General features: G+C 41.8%; 1 protein-coding gene across 5 annotated transcripts in view; it reads right to left on the reverse strand.

Moving 5' to 3' along the window:
- Nucleotides 1-1271: 1271 nt before the first annotated feature.
- rgs12b (regulator of G protein signaling 12b) overlaps nucleotides 1272-19331 on the reverse strand; it is a 49004-nt gene continuing 30944 nt past the window's right edge. For 2 of the 5 annotated variants that reach the window (XM_047343193.1, XM_047343200.1), the window contains exons 6-19: nucleotides 18965-18986; nucleotides 11044-11213; nucleotides 10447-10539; nucleotides 9747-9890; nucleotides 7485-7667; nucleotides 7186-7336; nucleotides 6774-6868; nucleotides 6392-6604; nucleotides 5413-5486; nucleotides 5174-5300; nucleotides 4949-5045; nucleotides 4743-4813; nucleotides 3649-3820; nucleotides 1272-3266 (exon numbers count right to left, since the gene is read on the reverse strand). In XM_047343193.1, coding sequence (XP_047199149.1) covers nucleotides 2686-3266; nucleotides 3649-3820; nucleotides 4743-4813; nucleotides 4949-5045; nucleotides 5174-5300; nucleotides 5413-5486; nucleotides 6392-6604; nucleotides 6774-6868; nucleotides 7186-7336; nucleotides 7485-7667; nucleotides 9747-9890; nucleotides 10447-10539; nucleotides 11044-11213; nucleotides 18965-18986 — 2193 coding nt within the window. In that variant the 3' untranslated portion in view covers nucleotides 1272-2685. The remainder of the gene's footprint in view (nucleotides 3267-3648; nucleotides 3821-4742; nucleotides 4814-4948; nucleotides 5046-5173; nucleotides 5301-5412; nucleotides 5487-6391; nucleotides 6605-6773; nucleotides 6869-7185; nucleotides 7337-7484; nucleotides 7668-9746; nucleotides 9891-10446; nucleotides 10540-11043; nucleotides 11214-18964; nucleotides 18987-19331) is intronic. The other 3 variants (XM_047343202.1, XM_047343212.1, XM_047343204.1) reach the window with 3 other exon arrangements.

The raw sequence follows: 19331 nt of genomic DNA on the forward strand, positions 1-19331 counted from the left end.
TCATCATGTGACACAAAAAACACACAAACGGGTATGTATGTGTTAAGTGGAAATGAGTGTGTGTGTGAAGAAGAAACAGAACCTAGTTTTGTTTTTGGGCTACCAAAGAGCCCACCATGACAAAGCCTGCCTAATAAGGCGTTGAGCAGAGGGGAACCCATGCATAACTAATAGCCCTCTACCCCAAAAAGCCTTTGTACCCTGAAACAAAAGCCCTGTCCTAAACACACACACACACACACACACACACACACACACACACACACACACACACACACACACACACACACACACACACACACACACACACACACACACACACACACACACACACACACACACAGAGAGAGAGAAGAGGCAACAGAGAGAAGAGAGGAATATCAAGTGAGATAAATAGGAGATGGAGTGAAGTGGGCAAAGGTCATAAACAGAAGAAGTAAACTGAAGATTTCATCACACTCTCCTGACTGAAACTGAAAAGCATTTCAACTTGGTAGCGGTTGGTTGATTTAAGTATCAGAAAACTGGGTCTAATAACATTAGTTAATAATAGTTCTTTCCAAGTGGTGGACGAACTAGTCAAATCATTTGATTAAGTCGATGTAACAAAACAAAGCAAAAGTAGTCACTATACAGGACTTGATCTATTTATTATATTCATGTTTTATGTTTTATGTTCTGATGCAAAATCCTCAACTCTGGAAAAAGAACTCTAACATAAATAAGTTGTAATCACATTTTCTAAACCTTGTTTCAAGAGATGACATGTCCTGGCAGAATATTAACATGTGTGAAAACGTAAAATATGAACCATACAATATGTATAGCACTAATAGTGATTCTGAATCTTTATGTTGAAACGGACAAGGAGAAATAGTGTTTCCATCTACCATTTTAGTTTGGTTGAATTTGTGAAAGGGGTGAAAAGCAGTGAGAAGTGTCGTTAAATGACCTTTAGTTTCTTTCATAGATCACTGGCAAATTATATTTTGTCGAATCTGTGACTCAAATGTAACAGTAACACATGACAGGCTGGAACAGTGCTCGCCTAAATGTGTTTGTTTACATTTCCCCACTGGTTATTAAGATGGTGGAATTTAGTTTTTTACATTAACCATCAGATGATGATGCATAAGAGTTCTGCATCCTTCAACCTTTAACACATTAACACTGACTAGGCTCAGTGTGAATGTGTCAGACGCTTCATGCACAGTGTGATAACAAATGAAGAAAAAGTGTCGAGAACAGAATAAATCAGATGAAACAACAAGTCTAAGAAAAAGAGGGAGCTAACAAGAGGCTCTACAGAGCGAGTTCAACCTCTTAAACATTTATTTGATCTATTTACAGACAGTACAGTCAACTGAACAGAGGAGAACTGATTTCTACTGTGACACAACCGAAGCAACAGCATGGCTGCATTGCATTTTAACCATGACTACAACAATACGCTGGTTTCACAAACTTGACTATATACAAGTTAATACTTTTAACTGAGACTAAAATGAAAAAGGAGGTGGGATAAATATAGGTTTTCTTGAAAATGAAGAATTGGTCAAAAGTGAAAAGGTTTGACTTTATTAGTCCAATTTTTTCCAGCTGAAACCCTGAAGTGAGCTAACAGCTAAAAACCCTGTTAAACTGTGGAGGGACAGAGGAAAAAAAACGTGCTGCTGTGTAGAAAGCACAAAGAAGAAGAATGGAAATGAGAAACAGACAAGAGGGCCGCTCATGTGCAGTCGCTGCAGAAGACTGGACCATTTGATCACAGGGGGCGAGAGCTGAATGTTTGCACACTCGCCACAGTCTTTGTTTCCGTGGGCGACACGAGAAACGCTTGATGTGAGAGGACAGCGGTGGAACGTACTGTGTCATAGATGATAAACAACAGCTGATGCAAATGACTGTGTTCACGGTGCTGCAGCATATGTTTGTGTTTATGGGGTCGGGCCTGCCATGGCAGTATGCTGAGAAGCTTTTAATAAACTGGAAATAACACACAGTCCACTTGTAAGAGCAGAGCTGAAGCCTCAGTACCACTTTGGAGGTGGGAGAGCTAGTGACTGGAGCATGAAACAGACCTTTTCGAAAAGACATGTAAAGACATGTGTTAAGTCTCGTTATTGTAAATTGGCTAAAGTGCATTGCTAGATTCTGTACAATGAAGGGGGTGCCGGAAGAAGGAGTTTGGCACTGGTCATCGCCAATTTGTCCTGAGCTCTTCCTTGAGCTTACGTCTCCGGAAAAAGAAATCCACAGCAAGTCCGCTCAAGAGTTCACACAGATACACAGCACACAGGGAAATGACACGTCCAGACCTAATGCATCCATCTTTCCTCTCTGAATGAGCCTCGTCTATTTTAGGGCTGCAGCTGAAAGTAGTGCATACATCACTATATTCACTCACTATCCATTGTTTCGCTATATGAACACTCACTTCTCTTATTGGCATTGTATTTTTACATTAGTTACTGTTTATTTACACTTCAATCTGAGATTAGCGTTAGAGTGTAGAAAGGGATGTTTTGAATTGAAAGATGTTCTAGCTAAATAAAGGGAGGGAGGAGATCTGGATGCATTCTGGGCCGTTCAGCCACAGACCAACAAGCAGCTTCAGCCTGACGTCAGTGGGTTTTCCAGTTCCGCTCGCAGTCAGGTGAAGATAGAGGGGAAAGTTCAAAGGTGTCACACAGGGAAGGTACCTGAGCTAGGCCGACCGTCCTGTGCTTGCTGTTGGGGCTGGGGTTGGGGTTTGCAGGGGAGGGCTGAGGGAGTGATGTAGTTGAGGCTGGGGCTGTTAATGTCCCCCTCTCCCACGAGAGTCAGATCGGACAGGGTGTCCTCCTCCAGCATCTGGACGGATTCCCCCCTGCTGGACGAGGGGTGGATGGGGGAGACGGTGCCGGGAAACGGTGGAAGTGGTCTGGATTTCCTCCCCCCTCCGTTCTCAGTGCCCAGTGCAGAGTCCAAGCTCTGGGACTGATGGCTCGCACTGAGCAAGTGAGTGCCACCGCCGCCTCCTCCCCTGTCATTGCTGTTTGTCTTATTGCCCCGGCGACCGCTGCTAGGGAAGCTGCCGTTGTTGGGGTTACGGGAATTAGGGGTGGAGCAACTGGGCTCAGGGTCGAAGAGAGGAGGTGCAGATTGGTTGGTTGCCACTGGCGACAGGCGCAGAAAGTCTGGAAGCTGCAGGTCGCTTTTGTTTAGCAGGCCTCGCTGGTCGTCTGCTCGGTTGCTCTGAGCTTTGGATATGAGGTCGAAGAACTCTGTAGGCGCACACACACACATATAAACACACACACACACAAACACACACACAGATACATAAAAAAAGAAAATGCATGTACACACACAAACACACTCACAAATGAATAATCACCCAAAATAACATGTTGAAAACCAGTTTAAAGACATTCATTGTCATTCAGAAAACATGCAGCAGAGGGTGTGTATTAATCAGACAAGTCAAAGCTACATTCAGTTTGAGCAGACTGTGCTACATGTAGCTAGCTAGCATTGAAAGCATTTTGTGCTGCTTCTGCAATACTGCAGACAGACAAACGTGTTAGTGTGATCACAGCAACGAAGCTACAGAGAGAGAGAGAGAGAGAGAAAGAGAGAGAGGGAGGGAGGTTGTTCAGTCTTTACCTTCAGCTTCATCTATATTAATCTTTTTCTGCTTTCTTTTCTCCGGAGCCTTATGGAGAGACCCAGAGTGGTTGGGTAAGGCCAGGCCTCTTGGGTCAGGGCTGTGCCCAGCCTTGCCGTTTTCCCCACGGGGGTGGGCTGAACCGGCTTTCCCTGTTGGCCTATCCTCCCCCTGGGGGCCACAAGGAGAGCGGAGCGAGGCATTGAGCCCTGATGAGTCATGGTGGTGCAAGTATGGGCACAAGTGATGACAACACATGGGGACTAATGCTACTGATGGTGGAAATAATTTGATTGGGGTATGGGGCATTCATTTCAATGACAGTGGCTGTTTTTGAGAGGGACAATTACATGAGATCAATTATGACAGTGAAATGATTGTGATTAATAATCAATGACACTCATTAATTAGAAATGATTCTAGTTAAACATAGATATTGATCAGTTCTAACTAAAAGACAAGTGGGATGTCTCATACAACCACAATGTCAGGCAGTGTTTACTCAGCAGCACCAACATGTAGACAAAGATCATACACCACAGCAGCAGAGGACCAACTATCCAAAACTTAAAGCAACACTACTGCCCCTGAGGAGGGTAGAGCCTGTTTTTAAAAAATATCCAGAAACAACCATGAAATCAATAAATGATCATTTCAGATAACAGGTAAAACCCAGAGAGCTGCCACCACCACCTGCATCCCTAGAAAGAGTTTCTAGAGTTATGAGACCAGCATCTGCTCTGCGAGGCTGGGCTGGTCTCGCCTGGCCAGTGTGTGTGTGTTATGGAAGAAAGAGAACCAGCAACCCATAGAGCAAAGTTGATGATGCATTCGGCCACAGGCAGACCATAATAACCTGGAGAGCGTAATGCGGCTCTTGGTTCCACAGTGACAGTGCACATAAATACAGTCACACACGCTGCCAGAGACACACATCGTACACCTGCGCACGCTTTTAACACGTTGCAAACAGACAAGAGAGAGACACTTAGTAGCGTGACATCGTCAACCAGGAAGTGGAGACATTGGGTGGGTTATGGAACATTCCAGAGCAAGAAGAAGATAAGAAATAAAAAGTTGGTAAAGATCTTACAGTTGAAGATTGGTTTCTGCTCGTAGACGCCGGGATGTGACCCTTAGAGGGAGCTACTTTCTGTTTGTCTGCTGAGTGAAGGACAGAGGGCACATTTCGAGAATCTGATACAGTGTATATACAATAACAACAACGATACAAAGTAATACAAATACAGAAGCTATGTTCAATATGTTGTCAATGAGACACCGGCCAACATTTGTTACCTTTTCCAGGAGTGGAGTCCGCTATATCTAACACCACTCGCAGCCCGTCCAGGTTGGAAATAGGAAGCCCTAGATCTAAAGGTTCTGACTCCCCACTCTGCATCACACGCACACACGCACACACACACACACACACATTCAGATAAGATTTTGAGGTCATCACATCCACTGTCTGTGTATTTCTTTCTGTTTGTGCACAGGCAGCCATGGTGAGGAGTGACTTACAATGCGAGCTACTAATTCAGAGAGGTGCAGGCCGTACTTGGCGACCACAGGCCTGAGGACCTCGGTCACTGGCTTGGTGGGTTTAGCTTTGAGGCCCACAGACCGGTTGATTGGGACTAAGTCGAGTCTGGAGAAGAAGAGAATAGATTTAGTGCTTTTCTGTAGGCCTGTAGTTGGAACATTGACGGCCAGTGAAACAGACAGCATACAGAACTGTCTAAGACTGGATGTCACTGTACCTGAAAAGAGTGCGTTTTTCTAGTCGGAGGTCCCGTGAGCACAACGTCATACAGTCTTGGTCCAAAACAAGTGGCTGCGAGAAAAGAGAAACAGGACAATGTCTTCTTGAAGTGTGCCCACCTTCATGCACAACATCAAAGTTTGAAATCACTGACTCACAGTATCATGATCGTACACTCCCTTTGAGTTACAAGGAACGGAAGAGGACAAAAAGCAAAAACTGTTTCTCTCTGATCCCCTGATATGATATGAAATGCATCTTTCTGGGGAGCTCTTATCATTTATAAGTCATACATCAGTAATAAAGTTGATATATGTGGGTTAGTTTTCTATTAAATAGTGTGTAGTTATCTTGTGGAACATTTGTTGGATTTCATTGTGTCATTGTCCATGTGCAAAAAGAGAATTAGAAATGCTCTGCTGTTACAACAGTTGATTTGCAATGAAAAGCTAGTTTAGATTCTGTAATTCATATTGCATGTTTAGCATATATACTTCTTCACCATAACCTGTATTGAGAATTCTGTATGTTTATTCTGTTTACTGTATGTTTTATCTTTTTGTGATATTTGGTGTCGATTTCATACAAGCCATTAATGGTTTCTACCACACCCCACACATTTGTATTTATGTTGCGTGAAATAAACAAAACTAAACTGATATGTTATTTGATTATTGCCTGTTTGAGTGGTGCGAGAGAACTAAAACAGTAAATATTTGGGCTGTAAAACCAAAACAATGACTTGAAAATCACTAAAGCACTACATAGAACTAAAGAAGAACTGCAGAGTTGGATGATAATTCACATCACGTTGACATTTCTCCTATTACTCTAATAACATTAATGATAAGTGACGCTTTATAATCATAATAAATAGATTTTTTTTAATCTAGCAAAAGAATCATAACTATTAAGCATAGTTAATTTAGTGTTTTTAATCTGGTTTCGTAAATGCAGTTTATTGTGGTTTGGGATACCTTCTCCCCTCCAACCAGGAAGAGGTCTATAGCTGCCAAGTTGATGCAGAGCTTCTCACAGAGGCCCAGCAGCAGGTCCCTGATGGACACTCCGGCCCTCAGTGGCACAGAGCAACACGAGCCGTCCGGCAAGCTTATGTTACATTGCCTCAAGGGGGCGCTGCCCCCTCCGCGCTCTGTTGACAGCGATACTGCACCACGGGAAGCATCACCCTGGAAGAAAAAAATAGAGACAGAGATGAGGAGGGGGAGAGCAGGGAAACAGTAAAACTGTCAGTCCTATTATTCACAGTCACTTTAAAGTAAATCAGTTAAAGAGGGTGAAGATAACGTTTACGTGAATACTTAAGCATCTAAACTGATTATCACTTTCCAGACTGACCTCATTCTTCCCAGACCCTGAAGTCCCCAGCTCCAGACTGGCTCCTGACGACAGTGAACCCTGCGATTCACGCCGACCATTACTGCCGGAGATATCTAAAACACAATACAAAACACACTCCTTAGTATTATCCAGAGGAGAGACAAACAAAGGAATATTTCCAAACCTCTGTATGGAACATAAAAGACAGCCCTCCAAATTTTAACATGTTTTTGTACACATCGCATTGCAGCATCTCTTCCAATACATTTTTTTAATCAACTAGATGAAACTGCAGCTACAGTATGTGATGCATCGTGTGATCTGTGCTATTGAACAAGCAAACAATTCTGCCATTGTTCTCTCATAGGAACTTTTTTGTTTACAATAAAACACAGAGGGAACTCAGCATGGAAAAAAGAAGACTACTGACTGTAGTTTAAGTCTGTCAGCTCTCGCTTCTTGGGGCCTTTGCCGAAGCTCCTGTTGCGGGACCAAGAGAAGAACAGGCCTTTCCTCCGGTCGCCTGAGTCATCTTTGCTGTCGTCATTTAACGATCGACCAGATTTACTCTTTTTGTCCTCCTGTATCACAAAAACAAAATGAAAGAAGGTTGGGGTAGAGGTAAAGGCAGGCACACATGATGGATGTAAGACCATGAGTCCAAAGTACACGGTCAACCCTGAAATAGGAATTGTTAGGAAACACAGTCAACCATGTGTGTTGTGTTACCTTCTTGGGCGTGGAGAGGTTGGAGCGGTCGGAGCCTGTGGTGCTGTGTTTGGAGGTGGGGCTGCTGGGGATGTGGTAAGGGTCCGGCAGAGGCCTGCCCTCCACCTCCGCCAGCATACACTCCTGGTAGAGCAGAGACTTGAGGAACCGTGTGTAGCTGTCAAACTTCATCAGGTTGAAGATCTACAGAAAAGGAAGGAAATAATTAATCAGTGGAATGAAGTAAACTCAAAAGGTTTAAAGAGGGAAGGACAAAGAACAAATAAAAAAAGAAGAGACAAAAAAATGAAGGAAGAGAAGAGGAAAAACAGATGCTTACAGATGTTGAAAACACATGGGAGGAAGTACAAGTCTAAATCATTTAAAATGATGAAGTCTTCTAGAAATACTACCAACCTACTGATCTTTGGTGCCTTTAAATTTGCAAAATCAAATGTGCCTGTCCTCTGGGGACCAAGAATGTTTTATGTACATTAAATTGCAATCTGCCTATTTTTAGATTTCTTGCAGTGACATTGGGTGTATGTATGCCATATATGAGGCATGCATACATAAGGACGTGGCGTCAGGTAGGTTTGCACTTCAAACAACTTGAGATTGATTTGATTAAATATATTGTGTGTTTAATGTACATGTATACGTTTTACTTTCAATCACTCTCAAGTTCAAGAGGACTGGGAAACAATATGTAGTGAGGCCCACACTAAATCAATGAATTCACGACTAAGTCTGTTACAATATAAATGGCGTATGAGAAAAAATATTACACCAACTAAATCAAATCAGCAATGTACCAGCACTGTGCATAAAATGCTCTGAGTTAAAGGGGACTTTATTTCACTGTGTATGGCAGCGCAGTAAGATACACTTAAATGTAATGATTTGCATTAGGGAGCTATAGGGGTCTCCCTCCTCACATATACATGTCAGGATTCATGGCATGTGCCTCAGTTCACTCCAGAGTCGGTCCTGAGCTCCCTGAGATCTAAAGCCATATTCTGATAAGGGGCCCTCCTACCTGACTCATGAGCCGTGTAAACCATTTGCCATAACACCACACGGTCACACCTGACACCCCCGTGCTCACACTAAAATCCTCCCTCCTGTAAAACTGTTTGCTCCATCTGTTGATCTAAGAATAAAAAAGAACTGCACTGAACAGAACATGGTACCAACAAAAATTAGTGAACAAAATATTTTCTTATTCATCTGAAGATGAGTGAATATGACAATTAAATTGTAGAAAACAAAATATAGACAATAAAAAATAATAACAGTGAGCTTTGGCTCTGCTGCCTGGTTATTAATACAGGCTGATGATCCAGCTCTTCTAATGACAGCAACAAGCACAGAACCCATAACTTACAGATAAAAATACTGTTAATAATTTGGCCATTTTTTAAACAGGCTCCCCTTGATTCTCTCTTACACATTATCAAATATAAAACACTATTTAGATTACGGCTTGGCTGAACACTTGATGGTTATTATTTACTGAGTGGTGTGCATCCCTATTGCCCAGTAAGCTAATAAACACATTGAATTTCATATTTAATCAATAGTCAATGTCAAACTAACATTTTCCATGTTGTATTAGTCCAGAGTACTAATGTAACTTGGCTTTGACTGAGAGACTAGATACTCATTGTGTTAAAAGCCTATGCATCTATAAGAAGTACATGTATTGAATAAACTGTCAATATATGTGTGTGTGTATTTATGTGTTTTTATTTGTGTATGCTTCAGTCCACATGCGGTGCATGTCTGACCCTTGATCTCCAATCCAGGGATTTCTTGGAAAAGGTCCTCTGAGGCGCGTGTGTGTGTGTTTGATGTGTAAAAATATAGAGGGTGACGGTGCAGATATCTCTCCAGCCTTGTGACTCTTATCAGAGTTGGAACATCTTAGCTCAGCTGTTGAAATCAATGGAGCTTTTCAGCCAGTCCCCCACAACATGCACATGTAAGAAGCCATTCAGATTCATGATGCCAGACAGCAGGCCAGGAAGAATAGTTGAACTAATGTTTTATGAGCACCCAGTGCTGTAATAGAAGTGCATTTTCAATAGGTGTCTGTTTTGATTCAGATTTATGAGTAGAAATAAAGCGGCCGTTCAGGGAAAGCCTCTTCTCCCTTCTACCTAACAAGGAAGGTTAGAGGTCAGTGTGATCTTAAAGCAGAAGAAGCTTCCGGTAATACATAAGTGGATAGTGGGTACCTTGAGTGTGGTGTTAGTGTGTGCATTTGTTGTGATTGCTTACTTGCAGCTGCTGCTCCTTGAACATGTCAGGTCGGGGAGCATTGAGGATGTCATCGGCGAGCTGAGCTTGACTGTCGATGTTGACCGGCGTTGTGGCTTTACTGGACAGGAAGCTGTTGTAGATCTCCCTGGCACGCTGGGAGAGCTGGAGAGGGTGGGAGGGTCAGGGAAAATGGGGAGTGGAGGGTGAAAAAAAAAAGGGGATCAGACAGAGAGAAAGATAAGATGGGCAATGAAGAGGACTGATCAACAGCTCACAGATTAATCCAAATATAGCCATTCATGAAATCCAGAGGATGTCCAAAGAATTTGTTCCAGACTTTCTTCGGAGTCTGTCTTTAACTAATAAACAACGAAGCAGGAGATTCTCCGCTCAGACGTACATCAACACTGGCGTCGGCCCTCATCACCAACCACAACTCTATCATGACATCATCGTCTGTGTCTATGTGTATGGAACAACTTTTTCATCCTGAGATATTTGTGTTCTGTTTTTTTTTTCTGTCTGTTAAAAATGTCATCAACACGCCCACTGGCTCACGGTGAATCCTGCGGAGGATCTCCTGCTGTTTTCTCACATCGGCTCATTCAAACATTCTCCGGAGTTCTTAGTTGGGGACTGGCCAGAGAAATTGTACGATGTCTGAAAGCAGATTATTTCAAGAGGAGTGTGCATGTTGTGATCAAACCATGTCTGTTACCTGCTTCTTGTCGTTCTCAGGGACGTGGCTGAAGAACTCACACGCCTGCCAAAACAGGATGTTCTCCTCACTGAACTCTTTCTTTAGGAACTCCTGTAGTACAAGAATTAAATACAGAAATGCTCAAAAACGACAAAATAAATAATACAGAAATGCAGTAAGGTGACGTTTTACAATTCTCATTTCTAACTATTATTAATCTCTTCTGCTGCAGTCAGTGGTTAGGTCTGTTGATACATCCTTACCAACCAAGCAATTTTTGACATTTTATTTAGTTTAGCATTTTGAAAAAATAATTCAGTTTTCTTTTATTATCATAGATTCAGCTGTAGCTTGTAATTCACTTCTTCAGGAAATATTAGATAAGAGATTACTTTCTAATGTATTGGGCTTCTTATCACATTTCATTACAATGCTCAGAGGTTTATTTCTGTAATTTGACAGTGTGATGCATGGCCCAAACTAGCTGCCACAAAAAAGAAATTCTGCACCTCACACAAGCAAACCTTTACTAGTTTCAACTCTACAAGATAAAGTAAAGGTAAATTATGCAGTGAGCATGTGCTGGCCAACACCAGTCATGTGCTGTCATCGTACCGAAAAGTAGCGGACTCCCACGGGATCTTGCAGCAGCCTCTCGAAGCAGACAGCCCAGCTGGCCACTCTCCTCTCCGTGTGGCGCCGGTGGCTCTGGACGCTGGGCAGGCTGGCATTACTGTTCAGACTGTTGTCGCTGCTGCAGCCCTGCAGCTCCACACTGTTCAGCTCTGCTCGCACACAAACACACACAAACACACACACCATTAAACAGCTGTACAGTAGTAGGTTGACCTGGCCAAGGCTCGGAATCTTCAATTATTATATTAAGAAAATGTTGCATTTCACAATATCTCAGAGGTTCTCTCTGCTTTCTTGCTGTTTACTGTTTATCCGTCTACAGAGGCTCTACTTGAAAGCAGCACATTCAGGAGCTCATTAGGCCCGAGCAGCAAAATCCATGTTGCACACGTTCACTCATGCGATCCCTTTATCCCTAACCACAGTTTCCCATTAATTACCTACTGTGGTGGCCCCCTGTATTCTAATTTGTCCTGCCACAGTTTCATAATAAACCAATTTTCTTATCAACATAAGAGATCTCTAACTTGGTGTCTTTCTCTGTTGGTGCATTGTGTAGCTGTGTGTACTTCTGCTATCACTTATTAGTGCAACAGAAGTATCCTAAGTAGGGGGGGGGTACATAGGGTCTGGGTGCCTGTCAATTTGGGGGTCAATTAGTAAAATGGGATCCAAGCCCCAATCCCCCTGGTGAAAATCCTGTGCTTGACCGATTTATCCTCAACAATTTATGTAGAATATGTATATGGACATTGTCATTCTTAATACTATCTCAGCTGAGCTTTTCTAAAACCTCTTGGAAAATTAAAACTCAGAAATCCTTTGCCAGTTTGTCAGGATAGCAGGTGAATATTGTATGTAGAAAAATTAGCCTGGGAAAGTTAAACTCTTATTGCCTATTTTTTTGTTTTTTTAAATACAGCAATAGGGAATTTTAACATTCTGTTTAACAAATGTTGTGCGTGAATGCTCAGTTGCCCTGAGTATAATACCAACTTATCTAACAATGATTACTGTGCCCACCACTGGACAGCACTCACTACGTCTATGTTCCTGATGTGTAGACAGAGGGGCACAAAGACAGAGGCACACAGAAAAGCTGAGAGTAACCAGAGTGCAGGCCCTTCAGGCCGGATGAACTAAATTTGGGCTTCTAAATTGAGATAAAATAAATACAAGAACAGCCAGCGGGAAGGCATCACCGATCAGGTGCCTGAAACTACGCAAATCCTCTAAGTGAACTGAAAGAGCAGTATCCTGCCCACAGCCAAAGGCCTGTGTGATTTAAAACTAGGAAACTTGGCTATTCCTGGATAATTCCAGTGTGATTTCCGCTTTGCACATTTTTTTCTTCAGCCTAATGTTTTCAACGAGTTTTCACAATGAATATATTTTTCATCACTATTTCTAAAGTGTTGGGCTCGTTCACTCTCAATCAGTATTTAACAGTAAACAAGTCCTCAGACTTCAGACATTAAGGTCAACTGCTTCTGCGACTGAGAAGCAGTTTCCATGCCATGTATCCTGTTCAGTGTCACAGGGAGTCTACCACAGTGCACAGCCTGCATAAAGCAGCTGTCTATCACAGAGAAGGACAACAGCAGGACTCATTAGAACAGTCATACCAGGCTGATAACAAGAACAAAGCTCCAGGTATTTGTGTTGTTTGGCGACCTTGTTTTTGCGTCACTAATTCACACATATTCCTAAAAACGTTTTATCTCAATCAACCATTGATGACGTTTTGTGTCAACTCATCCAAACCAAACAAGCCAAATGCTTACAGTCAGTATAGTCTAAATTAAATGATATGTCATTTAAAACATTAGGGCAGGGTTTCATTAAGTTAGACATAACAATCTCTGCCAGTGTCAATATTGGAATGAACAATATGAATATTTTCTTTCCATCTATTTCTTAATGTTAGAATTTGGATCAGGGTCTGGCAACATTGTAATCTAAAGCCGGACACAACTGAATAATGTCTTGGACCAGGTTGTATCTTTTTAAAGGTCACTTCCTAGGCTGTCATGATTTGTAGGCACACAGGCACACATACACAGTAGTCTTGTGAATGCCTCTCTCACTCAATATGACTGCATTATTTTAGACCTGTTCCATGTTTTAAGTACAACACACGTGTAGAGAAAAGGGGTGTATATCTGAAAAGAAGTTTTAAACTCTTTATCAATAATAACAGAGGATTTTTATCATCTAAAATGTCCAATTCCAAATTCCAATACTTTCTGCTTTATTGCTTCAGTCATGAATATCTAATGTCATAGAGAGCGTTAAAGTTTCAGTTTGTAGGGAATTAGAGGGATCTTTTAGCAGAAATAGAACTTACTATTAATGGGTATATCTTAATAAGGGTATAGTCGCCTGAAGGTAGGTGTCATTTCAGTTTTGTTACCTTTGGAATTTAACTACATTGAGTGTGAGTGATAAGGCCCATCATGTTTCACTGCCACGCTTCTACAGTGGCCCAGAATAGACAAACCAAGCACTGGCTCAAGAGAAGGCCTTCTGTATTTTCACATCAGCAGAAGGCCAGAGTAGGTTCTCCACCTTCCTACATGCTTGTAAGCTGAGGGTGGTTGCCATGTGCGATGTCACCACTAGATGCCATTAAACCCAAAACACACTGAATCTATAAGATTTCAAACCAAGTCTTTGGAGGTTTTAAGTATGATTACTTAGTTATATAGATAGGCACCTGAGCTTCATAGATAACAGAGATTGTGTTTTTGGTGGAAAGCATCTTGTCTTTTAACGTGGTCACTTGTGATGGTGAGTTAAGTATAGAGCGAAACTGTCAAGAGTGGTTAATGCGGCGAGCAAAATCATTGGGGAAAAAACTAAATGTCAGGTTTACGCTGATTACCAAAAGGAAAGTCCTTGCAAATGCAATTTGAACTGCTTCTCTCAGGAAAGCGTTTTAAAAATCCAGGAGCCACCAATCATGCCTACAAGAAATCATTTTAACTCTTTTAACTGTTTTTTATTTTGTATTTATAATCTATGTTTGTTTTTTCTGTGGAGTCAAAGACAATTTTCCAAATTATGGATAATACAGTTTAAACTACCTTTCTTATTAATTTTGTGCATTTTGAAATCTTCACAAAAGGTTAAAGGTCCTACGGACTCAAGCCTCTGTATATGGGGTGCCCAATCTACCAGGTGAGCTACATAGGGGGGCTTGAGTCCCTCTGGTGTTGACCCATCCCTTTGCTTCATGTCTTCCCCTCTCTTTCTCCCCATTTCATGCTTACACTGTCCTCAAAATGAGGGCAACAGAAAATATCTTTAAAAAAAGGTTCATTTTTCCACCCATGCAAAAGAAATCAGCCATTTCAAGAGACATTTTGCAGAGCATATGCTTAACAGACCTCAGCAGTGACAAAGTGAGAAATGTTACACTGCCATAATGACCTGCCATTAAAAATAATTATTTCCCTATTTAAGAAATGTTAGAATTTGGTCACAGCACTGGCTCCTAACTCTTTCTTTTTAAAGTCAAATCTTTATTCACTTTTAACTTGTAATGGGGATGGTACAGTACACTGGAAAATATAAACCACATTACCTCATCATCACACCATTTAAACTAGCAACAGCATTACTAAACATCAGCTGTACTACCACACTCATACAGAAAGGTTAGGCTCATTAATCCCCAACCTGCTGTTGGTAGATACAAAACCATTCATATGACAAACTATCTGTGTCTTGTGATACGGGAACTTGCCGACTCTTTCAAGAATTTCAGCGGCTAAACTAAAACTAACCCAATATTCAGGATCAATATGTTAGGTTAACTGCTCCTTTGTGCCTAAAGATGACTTACTTTACTGAAGAGACAAGTAGGCTATCTTGCGCTCCAGCTTTCACCTCACCTGGGTAGAGCTGGTAGGAGCCTGTGTGGTGCCAGCGAGGCAGGTAGCGAATCCTTAGGGGGATCCAAGCCCCACCATCCATACTCAGCCTATCAGGGCCCCACACAACCTCAAACACACCAGGCTGAACACATAGTCCATGACTGAGCGTGCACACACACACTCATGACTGACAGAAACACAGGGAGGAAGAGAGAGAATTGGGGAAAAAAGAAGGTAGTCGAAGGCGAGCTTGGTGAGGACCAACCTGGCTGACAACCTGAGAGACTACAGAGAGTCAGGTCACAATACGCACACGCATGTACGTTCACACACACGCACGCATGCAGGTAAGTGATACAAGCACACACAGGCCTCGAGATGATGAATAATTCAGAGTCGAGGGAGGGGGGAACTAAAAACGCCAGAACACACACACACACACACACACACACACACACACACACACACACACACACACACACACACACACACACACACACACACACACACACACACACACACACACACACACACACACACACACACTGCAGTATTGATGAGAATCTTGTTAAAGAAAGGCCACAACTGAGACTAATGAGGCCCACAGCCCTCATACAGCTACAAACACAAATACATACACAGACACATAAAGCGACTGATGCAAAGAACAAGGAATAATATTGGTGAGACAACTGTTGTCTCAACTTCCACTACAGATCCAAATAAATCTAAATGTATTTTAAGACAGTTTTTAGTACACACTAAAGTTGGCCAAAGCCCTGCTATTAGACCTGGGAAATTAGAGAGGAAGTTCAGAAAATGTAAATTCAAATCAGAATAAGGGAAATTAAATTTGATACATTTATAATGTAACAGATATAATGTACCAACATGTTTCCCTTAGCAAAGAAGTATTTTTTTCATTAGCAGGATTACGCAAAAACTACTGAACCGATTTTTTTTAAACTTGGTGGAAGGGTGGGATACTGAACCCACATTTTATTTTTAACTTTGTCTAACATTGTGAGATTGGGCACTTTTTTATATTTTTGAGAATTCCATCGAAAATAATCAGGCACACTTGGAGCACATCTATGAGTTGTTCAAAAGTTGTACAATTGTACGTAAAAAAATAAACTTGCTTGTGTTTTTTCAAAACATTTCACCTCTCATGCAAGAGGGTTCTTCAGTTCTAACTGACTAATGGCAGGTTTTTAGGTATTTAACCTCTGTGGTTCTGTACCTGTGGACCATACAGATGAGTGGGTGCAATTTCTACTTCTAGTTTCTGATATCAAATTCCTTACTTGTGTTGTGGTTGTTGTTTTTATACAATGAACTGTGAATATGTTATCATGTACAGTTTTGTGTAAGTGCAAAATTGATTTGATTAATTTTATAAATGTCTAAAAAACATTTATAGAATTGAACAAATTCGAAGTCGTAATAAGGGGTATGGTGTTGTCATTGCTGGTCTACAGTCAAAAACTCAAAGGTTTGGATGTTTGTCTGAGATTTTCAAATAAGCAGAAATTAATAACAGCGTTGAGAATCAGGTAAAAGACGGGTCTTGTAGACAAAAGTTGTGATTTTCCTAAAATAAACACACAGGGATAAGTCAGAGCTTAATAAAAGGTTCTTTTTAGCTCGATATGTTCAATTTCCTCAGCTTCTTTGTCAGTTGATCAGTTTCAAACAGGGAAGAAAGGACTTCATTATTGCTGCAACAATGTAAGGAAAAGGGAAGTGGAGTCTCATGTTGTTCAGGAGAAGAGAAGTGTTGAATTTGTACTTTAAGTTGGTGACAAAATATGTGGAAACAGAGGTTCTCATTAGAAATTTGCACAGACACTTAATACTTCCAGTTACTTTGTATGAATCACAACTGTCCCATAACGTCCTAAAGATTAGAGTTAGAGAAATAAAACCCGGAACAGCGTTTGAATTGTGCGTCTCTTCTTTTTATAGGTTTTTAAGCAACTTTCTCACAGAGCAGTTTGGTTATCTCTGCGGAATTCTTTTACTTACAAAGACAACATTCACCATTTACCTTGGACGGAGTTAATGAGTATCTCAACTCCAGATGTGCTGCAAGAATGAACAACCACTTCCCCAGTTTTTACTCCCTGTTGTCTCCGAATTATGCATCAATAAAAAAGCTGATGTGGTTATAAAAATAGACAATATTGAAAATATTTGTGCAAAAAATATAATAAAATAAACCAAAGCTGTGATGTTTCCCCGCTCATCAGTAAATAAAAGCTGACACTTTCAGACATGCACTCCTAGTCAGCTGCTTTGGATATTCTTTGGAACTTCTCCTGCCAGCTCCCGAGTAAAATGTCTGGAAAAAGTTTGAGTGAGCCCATGTGAGAATACAGAAGGAAAATGTCCAGAAAATCCACAGTGAGCAAGTGGGCGTGTTGTTTCTAACACGCAACGGACGCGAAACTAGAAGAAGACAAATATCTCAGGATGAAAAAGAGGTTTCATCTTGGAAAGACAACGAGTTTCGAGAGCTTTTGGCGATACAGGCCAACGCCTGTGTCAATGTGCTGTAAGTAAAATGCAGCAGAATGTATGCGCCCTGCCTCCTGCGAGCTCTACAGGCGCCACCCCTCGCCTGGATGTTATGGAAATGTTCCAGTTGTGAACGTGTCTGACTCGAACAATTTCTTGCTGTGTGTATGTGAAAGGTAAATTCAAGAAAATGTCCGGACGCAGTCGACAAGAGTTCATGTCTGAAAACAGCATAAATTAGTCGCTTGCTGCAGCTACGTGCTGCAACTAGCACTTTACAGTTTGAACAACTGGGAGGAAAGATTTTCCCTCATCTCTATCGCCATGTTCCCTACATCACATGTACATACAGCTCATGTGGAAGGAGATCAAGCTCTTCACTTCACTCACTGACCACACATTCTTCCCTCCGGAGACACGTGGTGTGAACAGAGGCCGTAAACACTTGGACATGAGCTCAGACTGAAGCCATGGTGTCTTCTCCTCTTTTATCTGGTTTCTCGCCTCCTTTTATCTCCCATCCGCAGTAAATTGTGTCTTTCATGTGCATTTGTGAGGCGTTAAAGCACCATTAGGAGTCTCCTAAATCTGAGAGCTTTTGTTGTCACTGACACGTGCTAATTGCACAACAAACACAACAGTCTACTTCAGATGAGGTCAGATACAACAGAACACTATGACGGAGTACATCCATGTAAAAACCCAGTGTCCGAATGGGTTGATAATGGTTACAACCATGAAAAAAACCCCGTCTCCCTCTACACCAATGTACTGAAGAGTGTGTCCAACAATTTCTGTGATTTTCTGAGATGACAAGCACTTCCCACTGAGATGTATGCCAGCTGTGTGGAGGTGAGAAAGCAGACAGGATTTCAACTTCTCTCTCTCTTTTTGACACACTCTCTTCAGTCACTTTTCATGTGCACATCACCACAGTTGTCTTTAGGAACTGCACAAGAGTCACAAAAACAAAAACACCAATGCTTCTGCACAAGTTCAGATGATACTTCATGTCAGAAACACACTGATATCCATCAGTAGTGCAAAATGTAAATGTCAGCCTCTCCTATCCGTGACATGCTGCTACAAGTGCTCATGTGCAGCTAATACGTTCACAGATTCGGGGACTATCTTTAGGCTGCAGTCTGTCAACAGCAACAGAGCAAGCAGAGGTGAGGCAGAAGTTGAACAGGTCAAACCAGACTGTCAGCTTTTCATGTGACTTGAATGAAAGCCGCCGCATATCATTGAAAAGCCCACTTTGAGCTTGGCCATGAACCTAAAGAGTGGAACAGGATGACTATATGTATATAAACCTAAGGTTGATCGTAAGAACTATAGAACTGTGGTGCATGAATTTATCGTGGTCAATGTCTTTATGACTAAAGTTAACAAAGAGAAAATGGTGGAGGAAAAGTAAATATTATAGATAATTCGAAGGATAATAAATGATGTGAACAGACACTGAGGACGTCAGATGTTGAAAAGGTGCATCTACTCACCTCCATCGGAGACTGCAGCGGACTGTAAAAAAACACAGAGAGACATGGATTAGGATCCTCGCTCATCATCCAGATGACAAACACTCATACAAGCTCCGACAGGACATGAGGGCAGGGAGGCAGCTGTCCAGGCATGCCCTTTGGGCCAAATGGAGACAGACTGACTGTGGTTCTCACAGGATCAGGCCCATTATCACACACACACACTTGCACATCATGACACAGAGAGTCAGCACACTCAATGTCTTTTGTGTGTGTGTGTGAGTGGGTGGGTGGAATCATCTGTGAACTGGCTGCGCTTGCTCTGCAAGAAAACATCCAAAGAGGGGTGGAGATTACCTTGTGCGTGTGTGTGAGGAGGTGTGCG

Source organism: Hippoglossus stenolepis, chromosome 2 (genome assembly GCF_022539355.2).
Source record: "Hippoglossus stenolepis isolate QCI-W04-F060 chromosome 2, HSTE1.2, whole genome shotgun sequence".
Lineage (NCBI taxonomy): Eukaryota > Metazoa > Chordata > Actinopteri > Pleuronectiformes > Pleuronectidae > Hippoglossus > Hippoglossus stenolepis.